At 43.8% G+C, this 19,767-nt stretch overlaps 2 protein-coding genes across 3 annotated transcripts in view; one reads left to right on the top strand and one right to left on the bottom strand.

Annotated features, from left to right (window-relative positions):
• Window positions 1–1,327, bottom strand: RPLP1 (ribosomal protein lateral stalk subunit P1). Its single transcript, XM_027684435.1, has 4 exons — window positions 1,126–1,327; window positions 944–1,018; window positions 717–834; window positions 1–122 (listed from the first exon to the last, which is right to left on the bottom strand). Exons 1-4 carry the CDS (start codon window positions 1,195–1,197, stop codon window positions 43–45), a joined length of 345 nt encoding a protein of 114 aa, XP_027540236.1. The 5' UTR covers window positions 1,198–1,327; the 3' UTR covers window positions 1–42.
• A 7,801-nt stretch (window positions 1,328–9,128) lies between these two features.
• Window positions 9,129–19,767, top strand: part of AGO2 (argonaute RISC catalytic component 2) — a 48,107-nt gene continuing 37,468 nt past the window's right edge. For both annotated transcript variants that reach the window (XM_027684393.1, XM_027684392.1), the window contains exon 1: window positions 9,129–9,386. In XM_027684393.1, coding sequence (XP_027540194.1) covers window positions 9,356–9,386 — 31 coding nt within the window. In that variant the 5' untranslated portion in view covers window positions 9,129–9,355. The remainder of the gene's footprint in view (window positions 9,387–19,767) is intronic.

Below are 19,767 nucleotides of genomic sequence, written 5' to 3'. Positions count from 1 at the left end.
TACAAGTAGATGTTCTTTATTACAGGCAGGTACAAAACTTAATTAGTCAAAAAGACCAAAGCCCATGTCGTCATCAGATTCCTCTGATTCTTCTTTCTTTTCCTCTTCTTTCTTCTCCTCAGCTAGAAAAGGAGAAAGGAGTCAGGTTTTATGCCTATGTTATCAGCTCAGAAAAGTCACCTGCCACAGAAAGCTTCACATATACTAACTGTAACATCAAGAAGCAAGACCCGAGCAGTCCTAAAAATCTAAGACAGCAAGGCAAGGAGACCAGTGTCTGCACTACTAGGAATGTGGTTTTGTGCCGTCAAAATTAATTTCTATCAAATCTGAAAAACTTTAGAGGAGACCCTGATGACATATGGGAAGATTAGCCCTAACTCTGAGGTAACACTAATGCTGCAACACTGACTAAACGTGCAACATCAGCCTTTTCAAAGGGGAGGGTGCTTTGCTCTACGAAGACTCACGCACAGACTGTGAGGCACAAGCCACATTAAAGCAGCGCCTGTGACTGGTCCCTCCAAAGCTGCGGATGCCCCATCCCTGGAAGTGTTCAAGACCGGGCTGGATGAGGCTCTGAGCAACCTCTTCTAGTGGAGATGTTCCTGCCTATGGCAGGGGGGTTGACTAGCTGACCTCTAAGCTCCTTCCTACCCCAACCCATCCCATAGATCCCCGTTTCCATGCTCCGGCCGGGCACAGCCGCCACTCACCGGGGGCGGCTCCTCCGGCGGGCGCGGCACCTCCCGCGGGGGCGGCGGCAGCCGGGGCCCCTCCGCCGCCCGCGCCCACGTTACAGATCAGGCTCCCGATGTCGATGTTCGCCAGCGCCTGCGGGGAACAATGAGCGGCAGCGATGCCTCGTTAACACGGGGTGGGGGTTGGGGTTAGGGGAGCGCCACACGCCGCCCCAGCCCGGCCCGCGGCCCCTCTCGCCCACCTTGGCGAACAGCCCCGGCCAGAATGGCTCCACGTTCACTCCGGCCGCCTTGATGAGCGCGTTGATCTTGTCCTCCTGCAACGAGAGGGTGGCGGTGAGAGCGCGCCCGGCCCGGCGTGGCGCGGCCTCTCAGGCGGCCATGCCGCGCGCCCGCCGCCGCCATCTTGTGCGGCCGCACTCACCGTCACGGTGACCTCGTCGTCGTGCAGGATGAGGGCGGAGTAGATGCAGGCGAGCTCGGAGACGGAGGCCATGGCGGGGCGCGGTGCTGGTCGCCGGGTGGTTCGGCCTTAGCTTCGTGAGAAGGACTCAGCACCTTGGGCCGCCGCGGAGCGAGAGGGGGTGGGAGGCGAGGCGCGGCTTTATAATGGATGTGCTGTGATGTCATCGGAGACGTCACGCCCCGTGACCCGCCGCGCATGGCGGGCGGGCGCTCGCCCCTCCCCCCCGCCGTTCCTCCCCGCCCTCACAGCGAAGAATTCCTTCCTAAACATCCAATGCCCTGGAATAGCCCTGATCACCGAGTCCAGCAGTTCTCCCAGCACTGCCAAGCCCACCCGTGTCCCCAAGTGCCACATCCACACGGCTTTTAAATCCCTCCAGGGGTGGGGACTCCATCACCGCCTTGGGCAGTGCCAGGGCTGGAAAACTCCTTTGGTGAAGAAATTTTCCCTAGTATCCAAACTAATCCTCCCTGGTGCAACTTGAGGGACAAACACACCCCCCCCCCCCCCCCCCGCTATTTGGGGTGTCACTGCCTCGCAAACCGTGCCATTTTCTGTAACTTACATGTAATAGGGAAAAAAAAGTGCAGAATGAACCACTGGTGAAAACTTCCCACTGCCTGGCTTCTCCAGAACTCTGTACTCTGTGTAACCTGACTTCTTCCACCTGAATATGAGGAAGAATTTCTTTCCGATATGCGTGACTGCACACTGGAACAAGTTGCCCCGAGAAATTGTGGAGTCTCCCTCACTGGAGATATTCCAGAACTGTCTGGGTGCAATCCTGTGTCATGTGCTCTGGGATGACCCTGCTTCAGCAGGGGAGTTGGACCCACTGTGGTCCCTTCCAACCTGAGCTATTCTCTGATTCTGTTATTCTGATGAGCCCCAGCGAATTCCAGCATTTCGCTCCAAAGGAATAATCAGACTGTGGAAAAGAAATGATCGCTCAGGTTTTTTCGTGTTCTTGACAGATGTGCATTTGATAAGCCTCACTCTGTGCATGGGAAGATCATGGATCCTCCTAGATCCTCCTTCTTCCTGCCAAAGCACATGAAGAACAGGGAGGTGATTTGGGACAGCCAGCACGGCTTCACCATGGGCGAGTCCTTCCTGACCAACTTAAGGGCCTTCTATGTTGGAATGACTCCATCAGTGGAGAAAGGAAGGGCTACAGATGTCATTTATCTGGATTTCTGTCAAGCCTTTGACACAGATCCCCACAACATTCTTCTCTCTAAATTGGAGAGAGGGATTTGATGGATAGACTGCTCAGTGGATGAGGAATCAGTCACATCCAGTGCTCGATGTCCAGCTGGAGATCAGTGATGAGGGGTGTCCCTCAGGGGTCCGTATTGGCACCAGAATGGTTTAATATGTTCATCAATGCCATGAGCAGGGGGTTTGAGTGCACCCTCAGCAGATTTCCAGATGCCTCCAAGGTGAGAGGTGTGACTGACATGCCTGAGGGATGGGATGCCACCCAGGGTGGACGGGGCTCTGAACAACTTGATCTAGGAAAAGATGTCCCTGCTCTTTGCATTGGGGCTGGACTAGCTGACCTGTAAAAGTCCCTTCCAACTCAAACCATTCTATTATAAATAAGTCAAACTTTCAAAAATAAGCTAGAACAAAATTATTTGATAATTTGCAAAAAGCTTGAAAGCTTAGAATCCTAAAATGACACTTCTCCATTACCAGCAAAGCATATCTGACACCCTGCTGTTATAATGTTCCCTCGTAAAAACCTGAGGATATATTAGACCATTACAAGTGAAAACTGAGGTAGCCAAGAGGGACTTGACCTCTTGTATCCATCCCTTCCTAATGATCAGAAACAACTCAGAATTTCACTAAATGAAGATCTGACACTACTCACTGATGGAGATGAAAAATTCAGAGCCTTGCAGTGCTTGACTTGTGGGTGCTTAACCCTATTAAGTGGAGTCACCAGCTCTGAATTTAAGCATTTACTTAAACTTCCTATTGAAGGCACAGGGCAATTGGTCTACATTTTTATATCTAACTCAAAGTAGCAAATAAATGCATCTTCCCAGTGGGATGTAATATCCTGGAATCTGTGTCGTTATTGGGTGCTTGAGGATGGGATTTCACAAATGACTTGCATGAATCTGCCTTGACTGTCCCTCACTCCAGTGTTGCCAAACCCTCCTGTGCCAGTGGTCCATGAGATGATCTGACTGGAAACTAGCAACATGGAAATAAGGTTCCTTTTCAATCAAATGAACTTGCCAATGATGCTGGCCCGGGAGAAGGTGCAAACAGACAACAAAATTAAAGGTTTAATAGACATGGTTTTATAATGGTTCTGGTAGCAAATGTGGGTAGAGCCCTTCCCAAATCTTCATTCGCGAAGCCTAGCCATGATGATGATGATGATAATGGTTCTGGTATAACAGTCCTTAAGCTAAAAATTTTGAGAAATGCTGATGTGTTGTTAAAAAATAAAATATGAAGACCTAAAATTTAAATGTGACATTCACATAAGCTTAGGCTTTGGTTGGCAAAGATGTTAATTAAATGAGATTTGCCTGCATCCTTGCTTCATGGCTGTCTTGCTGCATCTATTGAGTGACACTGATAAAGCTGCTCTGTAGGAGCTCAGAATAAAGTTCTGATGAAAACAAATCGCTTTGTAATAAGAAAGCAAAAAAACCTCCAGTTGTGCTGCTTCAAAATCTTTTTGAAGCCTATTTATCTGGTCAGGGTTGCTGGTTAATAAAGCTTAATTCCAAGGGAGGCCAAGGGTCTAGAAATTTGCAGAGGCACATTCTTTTCACCTCTGATCCTGTAACTGTCTGTACCCTTTACCATCTAACACACTGTCATTCTTCTGGAGAAGAGTAGTCTCCATTCTGCATGAAGATATAGCAAATAGATGAGGGCTTAAAAAAAAAAAAAGTTTTTACATGCTCCTGTGTATTCTACAATTCCAGGGCAGTGACTTATTTCCAGAGTGATGAGGTTTAGATGATAATACAACTGTTTTACTGGCAAGCTGTTACAGGATTGCACAGGACTGTCTTCATGATAAACAAAACACACAACTTGGCTATGAAACTTCCCTGAAGTGGATATTTTACACTTAGATGATGGTAAAGAGCAGTGGCAGAGATCTGGCAGGATATGCTTGTGGATTGCTTAGCAGCCAAGAAAGGAACACATCAGCAAAATGCAATTAACTTGTTTTGTGTGTGTATATACATGCAGCATTTAAAGAATTAGAGATTCCTGTGCTGCAAGTGCTTAGAACACTGACGAGTTGTGACAGTTTCAAAATTTAAAACAAAACCTTGCAATTAGTTCTCCCAATCATTATCACTACATATTCGTTCTGATGCTTTATCCATTATTATTGCTGCATATGCAAAGCAGTCAGTCCTTAGCACTTCATTTTAAATTAGCTGTGAGTGTGCACCACTACAGAGCTGATGCCTTATTGTTAGAACATGACTGAGGTCACTGGTATTCATCAAAGCTGTCAAACTCAAGAGTTCTTCACTAAGGAGACCTGAAGTTGATAGTTCTTTTCTCTTTCCCTGCCCTTGATTAACTATTTTGTTGTTGCTTTTAATTTTCATGAGGTGATTCTTCCTTCTTTCTTAAAAGCAAGCCTTTCTCCAGCTCTCAAGGCTTCACTTTCTCAGTGGCCAAAGGCAATAGTGAGGCCTCACCTTGAATTCTGTGTTCAGATTTGGGTTCTTTACTACAGGAAAGACATTGAGGTGCTGGGGTCTCTCTGAGGAAGAGTAACAGAGCTGGGGAAGGAGCTTCCTGGAAAGGAGGTTGTAGCCAAGTGGGGTTGGTCTTTTCTCCCAAGTAACAAACAACAGGACAAGAGGAAATGGCCTCAAGTTGCACGATGGGAGGTTTAGAATGGATATTAGAAAAAATTTCTCCATAGGAAGGATTGTCAAGGATTGGAACAGGCTGCCCAGGGAAGTGATTGAGTCAACAATCCTGGAGGTATTTTAGAAGACATGTAGATGTAGTACTGAGGGACATGGTTTAGTGGTAGACTAGACAGTGCTGGGTTAATGGTTGGACTCTATGATCTTTTCTAACCTAAAGGTTAAATTCTTTCCAACTTCCACAAGTGGGAAGGTGTTGGTAGATAATTATAGAGACATAAAGTCATAGAATGGTTTGGGTTAGAAGGAACCTTAAAGACCATCTTGTTCCAACCCCCCTTCCACTAGACCAGCTTGTTGAGAGCCCTATCCAGCCTGGCCTAGAACACTTCCAGGGATGGGGCAGACACAGCTTCTCTGGGCTGGTTTTACTCATCTAATTTGAGTCCCTGTTTATGTGCTGTTAACCAGGACAGTTATCCCCTCCTGCAGCTGTTTTCCACTGTTTTTTTGCAGTTGTGCCTGCTGTGCCGTACTGATCTGGTAGAGTTTAGAGTTTGATATAAGAACTGTAGACCTTCAAGTTGCTATCTTGAATTCTGTTGATGAGCAGTTTTGGGTACAGTATTTGTTTCCTTTATCTTCTTTTTAGAAACTCCTTTTCTCCTTGGGTAGGTTTTTTTGGTTTTGTTTCCTTATAACAAGGTCAGTACAACACAGAACACAACTCTGATACTACTTAGAATTGTAATAATCAGTGTATGTAACACATCCCCAATAGGTGGTGCTGCATCTTTTTCATAGTGTCTAATTGCTGTATTGTTGGCCCTGATCACCTGGAAAAGTTGTCTTTTTGAGTAAACTTAAGTTTGTAATCTAGTAATAATAAATACTTTTTTTTTTAAATAAATATTGTAATTAATTTAAGAAAAGGAATCAAATGTGGCTTTGTAGCTTAGTAGTTGGAACAGTTATCTTATTGTAGAAAGACAAAAATCAGGTTTTGGTTCATCTACTGTGGATTAATTGTGATTAAATCATTAATTGTTGAAATAACAAACAGTCCTTGAGTAGGGACCAGACCCTCAAAGTTTTTGTAGCCATATGAACACATTTAGATCATAAAGCCATGGTCTTCTTCACTTTTGTTCTGATTTAAAATTCTTATGCAAAGCAGAACACAGAGTACATGACAGGTCTAATGCACACACTCCAGGTAACATCTTAAAAGTTATAAGACAGAAAATATAAGCTTAAATCCCCTCCAAGTCAAGAATAAAATTTACATCTTTCTGCTCTGAACAAAAATTTTTGCCACTGTATTATTGTAAGCAATTACTACAAGATATTTAAAAATCTCTGGGGCTTTTAAAGTAATTTAGTTTTAAAAGGGAAGAGTTGGTACTTATGGCGATCAATATATGTTTTCTCATCAAAAGAAAAGCCATATAATTTTCCCTAGATTGCTGCTGCTATAAATGAGTTTTAAAAGCTGCTCCTAAATACTATCTTTGCTTCCAAAAAGATTAGACCATTCTCTTTTTTTTTCAAAAATAATGATTTCTTCCGTGAGAGATATCACAGAAGATATTCTGTGAGAGTTCTGGGAAATGTTGTCTTGGAATCCAGCAGTTAGGACAGGTATTGTGTCCAACAGTCACTCATTTTTTTCTTTAGAGAAACCTAATTTTAAGTGTTTAAGCAGCTGTTCTTATACTACCATATAATTGTTAATACAGCATATAAAGAACGTGCTATAAAAGAATGCTGTTACAGAGCTTTCAAACCTCTCTTTCAGATCAAACCTTTTCAAGAATGGAGGCCTTTTTTGGGTGAAATCTCCCGGTAAGACATAATTAGGTTTCACTGTTCTTCAAAACATCAGTTGTCAGTGACAGAAAGCATTAGAAATAAAGCAAGTGACATGGCCCAAAATGAGTGTGTGAACAGAGGAAGAAGAGAGCTGTAACTCTCTTTCCTCAGATGCACAGAAATGATGCTGCAAGAACTCAGTACCATGAAAATATGCCTCCAGGAGCAGCAGCACTTCTACATGAGAAAATAGTGCTTAAATAAAACTATTTAACTAATTTATTATTTAACTGTGCAGTCCTGCAGTTCTGTATAAACGGTGATAAGCCCTTTTGCTTATGAAGTGCTAAATCCACAGGAATCAGCTTTAAATCAATACAATTATGTTGCACTCTAAGACGTTCAAGGTATTAATTGCTGTTTTCAGGATCTCTATTTTTCAGGGAACTTCTGAAATCAATTTCAGAGCATCCTGTGGAGCTGGAGAGAAGTGTTGGGTATGTGTTTACTGTTTTGTAAAACCTCCCCTTGTATTTCACCTGTCTTCTGTTGCTTGTTAGCGTGTTATTTTCAAACTGCTACCAGAGTACCATAATGTACTTTTAGCCTCAGTGTTAGTCAGTGCTGCTCATCAAGGTGACCAAATTAGTCAAGTGGACATTTCTAGAAACCTGTCAGTTTACTTTTATGTTCTTTTTTTCTTAAATGCAGGTCTAACAGGCATGATAGTCTGTGTAATTGTCAGGGAAGTTATATTCCTGATTAGATTGAAGAGATTGATTTAAATAATAGCATCAAAAAAAACAGATGTCAATACAGGGACTGCATGGCTTCTTCCTGTCACCTCAGCAGAAAAGCCAAATTTGCCTGAGATAACTCTCTTCTGGGTCTTGGGTTTGGGTGGTTGTGAAAAAATGTTACCCAGCTCCTCACAGAGAGGAAAACAGCAACCCCCTTGCCAGCTCCCTTGTTTATCTTTTTACTAGAGTTGCCTGGTTTTACTTTAAAACTAAAGTTGACCCATAATTTTGTCCTTTATTTGTTTATACTTGTGGGTAAATCTTTACTTTCCAGCAACTTGAGAAGCTTGGAATGGAGACAAATCTGAAATCACTCCAGTGGAAACTCTAGTGGTGACAATGGTTTCAGGAACAGTTCAGTTGAAGTGAAAGCTGAGCTGTTAATAGCAGCCCTTAAATATCTACAAGTACGACCCAAAAGGGTAAACACTTTGGAGCACTGAGATGCTTCGTTATCACTTCAAATATGAACTGATGAAGGAGGATATTAATTGGTTTGACAAACCATAGAAGCCGTATGTTTGCCTTGTCCTTTGGCAGATAATATTTAGTGAAGGAATTCGGTTGAATTTGAAGGGGCTTGACTGATCTGGAGTGCAAACTGCATGAATTTATTATAGGTTTCCACATTGACATGGAGGAGGTGATTTAAAGGATGGATCGTGGTGCTGTACTGTAACTCTGTAGGTAACTCCTGGTGGAAGTGAGCATCGTTAAATTGCTCTTTGACTCCTTAGTAGGTTTAAGATTTTTTTTTCCTCCTTTCTTCTGCTGAAAGGAAGAGGTACCACTTAGATGATTACAAAAGCATGACAGTTCCTGCAGGAACTATCATCACTGATACAGCTGAGTTTCATAGATACGACTAAAAGTATCTATGTCCATAGGACATGGTACAGAGGTGCAAGATCCATGAGGTGACCTGAGGTGTTCACAGCTACAGGAGGAATAAGAGAAGTGAAACAATCAAATCCAAATTTCAAGTAAACAGAGCATACGTATGCGTAATACCGGTATCATTCCAGCATCCCTTTTAAACACGTGTCAGGAGGAGAGGTAGTGCAGAGAGCTGGAGGCACACAGTCATTTTCCAAGGTCTCATTGAAAGCGACGGGACGAGAGGACAGTCTTAAGCTGCGCCAAGGGAGGTTTAGGTTGGACATTAGGAAGAAATTCTTCACAGAAAGGGTGATTAAACATTGGAATGTGCTGCCTAGGGAGGCCGTGGAGTCACCGTCCCTGGAGGTGTTTCAGGAAAGACTGGACGTGGCACTCAGTGCCATGGTCTGGCTGACATTGTTGGTGTGAGGCCATAGGTTGCACTCGGTCATCTCAGAGACCTTTTCCAACCTAACTGCTCCTGTGATTCTCCTCCTTCTCCTTCTCCTGCTCTGCTCCCGCTTCCCGCCCGCCCGGGCCGGAGGGCGGAGCGCCCCTTCCCCGTGACCCCGCGGCTCCTCCCTTCTCCCCTCCCCGCTCCTCAGTGCCGCCGAGTAACCTGGATTCCCGGCCCTCCTCCTCCTCCCTCTTTCTTTTCTTTTTTTTTTTTTTTTTCCTCCTCTCCCCTTTTCTTTTCCTCCCCCCTCCCCTCCCCTTCCTCCTCCTCCTCCCCTTCCCCCGACAGCGTAGCCGGGGCTCGGGCTCGCTCCCTCCCCCGTGCCCTCCCCTGGAGCCGCCGCCGCCTCCGCCGTCGCACACGGAGACATGTACCCGGGAGCCCCCTCCGCCGGACCCGGTGAGGCTGCGACCGGGTTTCTTTCCCTCCCCCGCTCCCCTTGGAGGGGCTTTCCCGGCCCGTGTCCGCGGGGAGCCCCGGGAGCGCTCTCCCCCCGCGGCTCGGGCCTGGCTGGAGCCGCGGCCGGGGGAGGAAGGAGGGTCAGGGCGCCGCCGCCACCTCGGGCAGGGCGGCCGCGTGTCCGGAGGCCCCTCTGAGGGGAGGCTCTCCTCCCCTGCCCCGCTCTTCCCTCCCTCTGCCGAGCCCCGGGGCCGGCGCAGCTCCCGCCGCGGAGCGGGGTCTCCATTTCCTCACTCCCGGCTCCATCCTGGGATTCCCGGCTCGCCGCGTGTTCGGCCGCGCTGCGATAGTTGGTGTTGTGGAGGTGCGGGAGAAGCGCGTCCACATGTCGAGAGCAGCTGGGAGAGGTGATGGGCTGCCTGAGGTGTCCTCGGGCTCTGTCTATGGGGAAATCTGGGAGTGAAAGGAAATGTGGACGTGGAAAGAAGAGTTACCAACTCGCTCAGAGACATTTAATATTGTTTAGGGGAAATACAGGTTAATACTGCGCGAGTTTGTGCAGTTCATTATGGGACAGTGTTATAGGCTGTTTCTGTGGTGAGAATTCTTATGTACAAACTGCAGTGTTTGTGTGACCGGCACCTAGTTTTCTTCTAGAAAAGTTTTAAAATAAATGGAACTTTATTTGATGTTGCTGTTCCCAACGGTTTTGCATAAAATCTCTTCCCTTAGGGTGATAATCTAGCAAAGAGTAGTGTAGTGAAATACAGGACCTATAACTGAGATGTCTCTGACCGCTCCTCTTACAGATGCTTATTCTGTAAAAGCATTAAAGCATTCCTGTCTTGGGATCCACAGTTAGGTGCTGGCTTCCTTTTTTTTTTTTGTCTGATTTGGTTCTCTACAAGGGACAAAAATCAAGAAAGACAATCAGGATGATTGTTTTGAAGTACAGCTTCTCTGTTTTTACTTTCTTTTCTTTCTGCAGCACACGAAAACTCTCTCTAGCACAGCAGAGAGACAGGTCTCTGCAGCTCGTGTGTCCAGAGGGACATTCATGATTTGGCTCTCTTGTGTAACATCATTTGCACATTTCTGTACCAATAGCTGTGTATAATATTGATGTAATCCTTTGGTGTCTTCTAGTGTGGAGTTCTCTTGCTCAGGTATAGATACACTTTGAGTTTACAGGTGTTCATGGTGCTGTTGCTGCCGAGGCTGTTGTGTTCACTTCCTGGTGATACAGCTTGTTCCAAATGGTGCTTAAGGAGGCAAATAATTAAAAATATTACCAGCGTGTGGGCTGAGAGTAGTTTTATGTGTGAGAGTCTCTTTATCTTCTTTTATTTACTCTCTGTCCAATCCTACCACTTTCCTTTTCACTCAGAATGATCTTAGCTCCAGTTGGTGGTTGCTGTTTACCTTCAGGGACCTATGTTCAGTGTGAAAGGATGTGTTCCCCTTCCTGGAACAACCGTCTCTTAACTCCGGGCTCTAGGTAGAAGAACTTTCACCAAGTTCAGGGTTGCTGTGTGTTGTTCCTAGTGTGTGTCTTGGGCTCCTGCTGTTCTGCTCCCTCCAGCCGAGCTCATCTTGTGCCTTGTTTACTTCCGAGTTTATCTGTGTTGCTCAGCCCTTTCCCCGCGCAGAGCTGGGCAGTGGCAGTGTCTGTGCCGGGCTATGAGCTGTGAGTCGTTCTCTACATGGTGAGGCTCTGCTTCCTTCCTGTGAAATCATCCACTGAGAGCCTCAGCAGCACAGTGGGTTCCAGCAGCCCAGATAGCTTCCTGCTGCACTCCAAAATCACAAAGCCTTGGAGTTTTTTAGGAGAGCGTGGCTGTCCGGTGGACCAGCAAACAGGAACTGTCAGAAAGATGCTTCGCTGCCTTGTGCAAGGCTACATGTGGCCTGTGAGCTGCCAGGGAAGTCCCATTCCAAACACACTGAAATCCTGTTCAGGGGAGAGAGCAGAAGTGTGGTTTACAACCCCTCACCGAGCTGCAGCTGCTGTGAGCGCAGCAGAGCTCCAGCCTCTCTACACATCTGTCAGCAGATCCTTGACACCAAGTAAACGCTCCATCCCTATCTGCCATAACCCGGATCCCGACGCCGCTCCCTGCTTGGTCACTGATCCACACGAGCTACTTTGTTCTTCCAGCTCCCGCTGCCAGACTGGACCCTGCAGCCAAGCCCATTTCGAGGGTGCTGGTGGTGCTGGACTCCTGCCAGTGTAATCGCTCCATTTGCCACAGGGTTTGCTATTTTAGGCTTAATTCTTTTTCTGGAAACAGTATCAAGAGAGTTGGGAGGCCGCATGTGACTAATTTCAAAAAGTTGCTGCCGAACGTGGAAACTTCATTCAAATGTGCTGTTATGTCTGGAGTAAGGTGGTTTTTGTGCACGAGGGGGACATCATGAAATCACTCTTTCCATGGTTAGGAAACCTGTGATCCCTTTTCCTTTCTCCCCAAGTGCTGTCTGAGTTATTGCCTTGGTGTTGAACTTGCTGTGATATTGTGCCCATACCTTTTTTTTGCCTTCAAGAAACTGTGGAAAGTAAAAAATATGAAAATCTAAGAGAGAATTCTTTGTTTTTTAAAGAAAAGGTTTGATACTGCTACTTTTTGGTTTGTCTTTTTCTATAAGGACAGAAAAATGTCAAAGTGGCATAATAGAAATAGTCTCATTCAGTTAAAAGACTTGATTAAAAGTTGAATAAACTTCTGGAACTACACTCCTTGGTGTTGATGTACTTATAAATTCTAAACTTGCACATTGTAGATTCCTTTCTTGTTCTTTGAAAGGATTTTTGGGTTTTGCCTGCTACACAAGGTCGTAATTTACTGTTGAAGCAGTGGTTGTCTGAAAAAGAGTGACTTTGTGGAAGGGATTATGGCTTTGCATGTGAAATAAAAACTTTTTTACCCAGCACAAGAAACAACTTTATCAAATCAGTGAAATTAAGGTTATTTTCTTACTTGTTTAGTTTTTAAAACTGTGAATAGACTGTTGAAACTTGTAAATCTTTTTTGGTTTTCAGTGCATGTGCTTGTTTTTACCTCCCATGTATTTTCTTGAAGATATGAGATGTTGGATGTTGATTCTCTTTAGGAGTCTTTAGTCCCAAAATGTGATGCAGGGAAAGGTGTGCTCATGCCTTACTTGGGGTAGTAGAAGTGGCAACTTCTTCATCTCATGGAATTTAACTCCACCAGTGTCCTACTGGCTTGTGTTTCAGCAGCAGCTGAAACCTCCTGTCAAAGTTGTGCCCTTCTCTTCTTAGAAAGGCTTTTTCTGTTCTTTTGGGGGTGGATCTGGACCTGCTCTTACTGTACTAAATCTGCTGATATCACAGAGTCGCCCAGTTTCTTTGGCTTAATTTTAGACAGTAAATTAAAGCTGAAACTCACTGTAAGCTGCCACATGTAGAGGAGGGAGTGAGAACTTTGCGTAGTTTCAGCTCTCTTCCTTTTTGTGTGAGAGTTTTTCCTAAAATTGAAATTGCCTTTGACAAAGTTACAGCCTACAACACACAGCATAGCTTTTCCAGGTGTATTGTTGTCGTGACCAGTATATTTTCCTAAGGAAGGAAAAGATTCCGTATCACTGTGTCGCCTCAGCCAGCTGTGTAGTCTTCAGGTGGCTAAAGATGAGGTAGTTGTTTGGTGAAGAGAGAATTGGTGGTGTCAGATGTGCAAACCAAACTTTCTCCTTTGCTTGGTGAACTGGAGGATCCTGTCTGCTATCGAAAAGTGAAACATTGTGTTCAGCAGTGGTTCTCTTACTGATTCTGCACTTAAATGGGATTTTGTGGACTTATTTTTTCTTGTCTCGAAGTTTTTCCACTTTCACAGAATCGTGTGTGCTCGTACGTGTGTAGTGGTGTGTTGTAACACATAGAAAAAGTACAGAGGAACAGCCAAACCTTTCTGACTTCCAGGAAAGTTCTTTTTTTCACAATTTGTACCCCCTCCTTCACTGCTGTCACCACCACTCTGCCTCTGTTTCACAGAAGGGTGGGAAAGACATACAAATGTTTTAACTGTGCGAGAGAAAATATGTCTTACATTATCATATGATGCTCTTTTGCCCACTTAGAACTGTGTAGGAGGGAAAGATTTCTCCGGTTCAGAAACCAGTCTTTCTGAACACTTCTGGCTTTCCAGAAATTTTGAGGATTGAGCTGATGAACGCAGTAAACTTCTAACTGCTAAATTGGTTTTGCAAACATAGACAGCTCTAACTAATGAGGAACTTTACGTGCCTGATGGAAGTCTTGTTCGTGTCAGCTAAGCATGTACTGACAACAGCTTTACAGAACTTGTAAGACTTGTCAAAATTCTGTGGTGTTTTGCCTCCCCTAATTTTTTTGTCACGTTTAAGCAAAATACTTGGTCATATTTTTAGTGATGGAATTTCTTAATACTCAACCTACCAGAAAATATTACTAAATCTGAAAATGAAGAAAAGTCAGCCTCCAGTATCTTATTTTTGGTAAGTTATGAACTACAAAAAAGTAAGTGGTGGAAAATATTACTTAGTTGTAGCTGTAGTGGCTGTGGGTAGGGATCTGTTCCATGCATTGTCCAATTAATTTGTTTTAGTATCATGCATCCTTTCTGATGTACTCACAAAGCAGCCCACTAGAATGTAAAGTATCTCTTACCCTATTGACTAGGGAAGTGCAGCACTTTGAACTCAGTGCAAGGCTTTTTTTGGTTTTTTTTTCCCCTCACACTTAAACATTTCATTATATGTTTTATACTATAAAAATTGGAAAAAGACAGGCCTGAATAGCATCAACCCCAGCTGGAGTGAACTTGAGTATCTCATGTCTTACACCAGAGCTGTAATTTGTTGGTACACAGTCCCCTTTGGTAGCCATTTCTAAGAATTAGTGCTTTGAAGAGAGTTTTCAGTTCTGGCCAGGAAGTGGTTTTTTAAATCCTCGAGGCTGAGGTGGTGTCTGTAGTTTTATATAATCAGGACTGATTTAATAGGTAGCATCTTTTTATGTGTTTTGTGAGCACCACAGGTTAGTGCAATTCACTTTAACTTCTCCATTTTAATTTGGTTTGCTTTTACTGTTCTCTTTTCAGAGGAAACTTAGTGCTTTTAAATACAGAGTTTTAGAATGAGCATCCTGCTTTATAGCTTTGCTGCAGCTGTGAAGACCTGTGGTACCTGGTGCCCGGGTTTCAAGGAAGAAAAGTTTTGGTTTTGGTTTTTTTCTTAACTGTATGACTTCACAAAACTGGACACAGCCAAGGTGGAAGCAAAACATAGATTTAAATGGGAAAGTACTGTGGATAATGACATAATCAAATCAGTCCAAAGCTTGCTTTGAGTTTTTCTCCTTTGCTGCCATCAGTGTTGTCTTTTGAATTGGGTTCTCATTGAGCTGTTCACAGTGCTACCAAATTCTATTACTTACTATTTGGGTTGTGAAATGGATTTATTTATTTTTTTTTAATCACAGGTGTGGTGAGAGTCATTCATTCCCTCCTGCTGTAATTTTTGTCCTGTTCTAATTTTTTTTTTTTTGTAGCGCTGCTCGGTTGTGTTTTGTCTTTGTATTCTGTCTCCAAGTGGAGTTGTTATGGCGCAGGTCCCAGTGTTAATATATGTATGCCATGATAGCTCTGGAGTTGAGAATGCCTCTGTCTTTGAGGGAAGTGTTGAAATGTTTAACTTTTCAGAGATACAAGATACCTCCAGACATTTGGAGTTTTGGGCTCCACAGTCTTTCCCAACAACCTGATTTTGTTCCCTTGTACAAGCTGCTTCATAATCAGAAGGTGGAGAAGATGCTTAATTTTAACTCTTACACCTGTGTGAAGAGTTAAATGCCATAGCACAAAATTCCATAAGATACGTGTAATTCTGAAGACTGTGTGTTTAAACAGGTAGAATTTTGTATCTCATTGTGTCACTTCAACCTGTGCTGGGTGTGACTGAAACAAGGGGTCGTTTGAGGAATAACCTAATCTGAGCATGTCATCTTGGGAAGCTTGAAAATGTACTTCTGAAACTGTATGTATAGACAATGAAATGGACAAGTATGTGTATATATAGTCTAGAAAAAAAGTAACTGTTCTGTGGCCAGACCAGGAGGTGACTTGGCAGTGTCAGGTACCATGGGTACCTGTTTGAGTTCCTCATGTCATAGAGTGAAGCACTGCAAATTCTGTCTCAGTGATGCTTTTTTTATGTTCCTAGTTCAGTCAGGGAATTTACATTGGAGCTTGTTAATGTGAGAAAATAATGAAATTTAAATTTTAATTTAGTAGTAGGAAGTGTGTGTGGATGTACTAATTTAGATTTATTTTAAATAAGCCAATTTTAGAAGAATTCCCAAGAGGGGAGGTTTCAGTGGCTGAGCTAGATCAATCTAAAAATTGTTTGAAGTTAAACTTGTCATGTAGATGAATAAGGCTTTAAAACATAATTATTACTGGGGCCTCGTTCTATACTTTCTGAAACTTGTTTAGCAAGTGTTTGCTATTAAACGTCTGTTCACACAGGGGGGGTGAGTTCCTGTCTAAATATTGCTGTGTCCTTGGCTTTGCTTATCCTCTGATTATGAACTTATTTCATTGTCCTTTCATGCAGCTCGTGGTTTGCAGTGAATGCTCCCTTTCTACTCTTTTTTTATCAGTTTCTCTGCTGGTTGTGCTCTCTTACCCCATTATACTCCGTAGTTTCTGAAATCCTCGTGGAGGACAAGACTTTGGGAGGGCAGGGGTTTTCTCGTTTGTGGTTTTTAACTGCCAGTGAAACATAAGGTTTCTTTAATAATAGTACTTGTCAGCTTCAGCTCTGCTGACTTAGACACTTCTGTTGAGAGACATGGGTTTAAAAAGAAACCCCAAAAAACCACCAACCCTCTAAACCACAAACAAAACAAAAATAAAATAGAGAAGAACCCCAAGCTGAGGTAGAAATGACAATACAAGAGAATGAATGTCTCAGTGAATAAGTGTGTTTCACTTTGTGAAGAGCTTCAGTGTTTAATGACAGAATGCTTAGGAATAACTCGTAGGGATTCAGAATATTTGCATAAGGGTGTGTTGTGTAAAAAGTCAGAGCTTCTTCCAGAAGGAGGAAACTTCCCACCAGGGCAAGGAAATGAAGGTTTGTTGTTTGGGTCTCCTTGTGTGATCAGAATACAGTAGTGGTGGGTTTTTTCCTAATTGCTTGGCTTGCAAATCCCCTTTAATATCAGACTTTGTGGAGGCCTCTCTGTAGCAAACTTGTGACTTTCTTTACCTTTCATAGCTGAGTTTTATTTTGTATCAACTCATAGGAGAACTTCTGTTGCTTACAAGAAGCAGGTGGAGGAAAAACCCCTGAGATGTAATAGGAAAAAAAATTCTGATGGGGGAGTTCTGCTGCCAACCTACACTCGGTCATATCTCAGTTATTCCACTATTCTGAACCTGCATTTTACGCTCTTTGCAGTGATGCTGGAAACCACAGCCCTATCTCTAAAAACCGCATTAGATACCATTGGATGTTGAAGATGCTCCTACAGCTGCTTTCACTATCTAAAATGATAAAATAAAGCATAACCTCAGCTCTTAACTGGGAATTTTTCTTTTCTGAGACTAAACCACGAGAGTGTTCATGTTTTTGTAGATTAATCCAGTGTGGGTATGGGAAAAGATTTCTTTTTTCTCAAGGAAGCCATGGCTGCTTCTGAGTTACAGCTCAGCAGTTGAGTTTTGTATATTTTTTTAGGAATGAAGACAATTTTTATTTTTAGGTTTGACACAAAAACAGTGTCAGCCAAAGTCTGTGCGGGTATGAATGTGCTTGCAAAGGTACAGCACAAAATACAGCCATCCTGCTTTATTTCTCTAATTAGCCAAGGACAAATCACTTCTGTGTTTCATTAAGTTGTATACAATGTGAATACCACAGGGAACATAGATCTGGGGCCTCTGTGGCACCAGATCCCAGCTGGTGAGGCACAGCACACTAGAAAGACGTGCCAGTGGCCAGTGAATAAAGCCCGAGCCATTAGGGCTCGTTAAGTTTAGTGGATGTTGTGGTTCTGTGGGCACTAATGTCTCTAATGACACAGAAGGCCGGAGGAGAGACACGAAGTGTAATGGCAAGGGAAGGGAAAGGAAAAGTGTGGGTGGACAGGCTGGGGGAGCAACTTTGTGCTCTGGTTCAGGTGACTTAATCTATCCAGCGTCTGCTCGTGAGCTGCAATGCAGAGACCAGTTCTTACAGTTTCTGAGGAAAAAAATAATCCATGAAAGACTGAGATCTGGAGGTGTGGAGGTGATGGAGTGTCACAGTGAGCTGTACAGTGTTATGTGATGGCAGTTTGTGTGTGCAGAAGGTGTTGAAGTGCTTAATGGTCGGGTTGGGGCCATGGACCCCTCGCTGAGCTCAGCTCTGCACCTGGAGGAGCTCTGGAATGACTGTGCTCCTGGGGACTGAATGCAAGTGCTTGTTTGTCTCACCCTCACACCAATTGGATGGATGGAAACTCCAGTCTGTGTGTTAAAAGTTAAATTATTGGGAGAGTCAGTCCTGATGTATAAAGAAGTTGTGCTTTACCAGCTTGAAAAAAGTAAAGACAGTGGGGGGATGGGTTAGACTGTTTCTGACAGACCTGTGCAGTTGTAAGTGCCAGGTAATATAGAAGGAGGGGGAGCCACACTTCTTTCCTAACCTAAATGCAACATTTCAGCAAACAAGGGATAAGTAAAAAGTGTAATGTGGGATGATGAATACATAATTTCTGGTCTTAGCTTTTGTAGGGGAGAAGCAGCCTGAAGGGAGGAATAGGGGCCAGTGAGTGGGTTGTTTGTTTTGGGTTTTTTTCCCCCCTTTTAAAAGATGTGTTTATTCACTTTGGGCCTTTTGGAGTGGCAAAGAGAGATTGTACTGAATGGAGGCATTTCTCTTATGAATGCAGAAAATACCATTATATTCTGTATTTCAAATTGTTAGAAAAGACATCTGGAATTAGTTCATTTTCTAAGGCGTGGAAAAGGGAATGAATCATTATGGTCGAGTGTGTTAAACAGCACTAAGAACGTTCTCCATTTCCCCCTTCATGGAGCAGAGGTTTGTCTGGAGATGGAGTTATTTTCTACTTTGAATTCACATTTAGCTTTAAACTGGGTTGCTGACTTGTGGGTGAGATGTAAGCATCCCTCCATTGTTTGCATGGGGCTTGCTGTTTGAAGGACTTAATTCAAGTTGCAGTTTGTAATTAAAAGCATTTCCCTGTGTCCCTTCAGAAGGACTGTGGTGGTACTTTTTCCAATTTCACATGCAGGGGTGGGTCAAGCCACCTGGATCTTTGACAGTAAGGGTGGAAGTTCTGCACTCTGGATGCTCTGTGGGTGCTCTCATGGTGCTCTGCTCTTCCCACTTGCAGGTGGTGAGAACCAGCTTGTTGGTGTTCAAAAATGTGGAGGCTGACTTTGAAGGTCGAGGCTGAAAGGGGAATGTGGGAGGAAACCAAAGTACTAACACTTGGTGTCTTTTGCTGGTTGACATTGTCCAGAAGCAGCTTGTGGGCTGGAAAGAACCATTCTTAGTTTCTCGCCCGCTGCTTTCTTCTGGAGCCTTGATCTCTTCCTCTTTGGTTCCCTGGCCTTTTGTTCTTAGTCTTTCACATATTCTTCTTTGAAATGTGGCCCTAACTCACAAAGCAAACTGGATTGATGTCTTGTTTCTCCCTTTGATCTGTGGCTGCAGCACCCGCTTGCTGCTGGTGTCTGGGAGTGATTTCGGTCTCAGTGGATCATATCACTTCTGGCACCATGGGACCATGAAGAGATCACATCTCTGCCTTACAGAGGTCAGAAAGGAACCAGAATAACCAAAGGAGCTGTAGATCTGTAACTTATTATTTATTCCAGACAAAATCATCATGGAATGGTTTGGGTTGGAGGGTCCTTTAAAAATCATCCCATCCAACCTGCCTGCCATGGGTAGATCAAAGGGTTGACTTGAGAGTTCACCTTGTTCGAATTCTTTTGCAGGAAGTGACAATTATTCAATAAAAATCATGTCTAAAGTGTGTCTACTGAACATAATGAGATCACAGGTTGAAGGCAATACTGTTTATCTGACAGTTCTACTGTTTGTTAAGGTATTTAATTTCATACTCCAGTGCTAAGAAATTGGAAGCAGTCTGGCAGAGTGGGATCTAATGTCTCAGTAGTCATACAACGGACTTAAAATATGTCCAAATGTGAGGACAGCTCCTTCATGTTTGCTCATCAGTGTTGAATCAGCCCTTGTTGTCATAGCTCACCTCAGCACATGCAATGTGCTGTTGCTAGGAACTGTGGAAGCTGCTCACTGAGAGGCCAGAAGAACCTTAGAGAGGGTTTTATCAAAATTGATG

The sequence above is a fragment of the Neopelma chrysocephalum genome, unplaced genomic scaffold, assembly GCF_003984885.1.
Source record: "Neopelma chrysocephalum unplaced genomic scaffold, ASM398488v2 Primary Assembly neopelma1_66, whole genome shotgun sequence".
Classification (NCBI taxonomy): Eukaryota; Metazoa; Chordata; class Aves; order Passeriformes; family Pipridae; genus Neopelma; species Neopelma chrysocephalum.
This window is presented reverse-complemented; position numbering and strand designations above follow the sequence as displayed.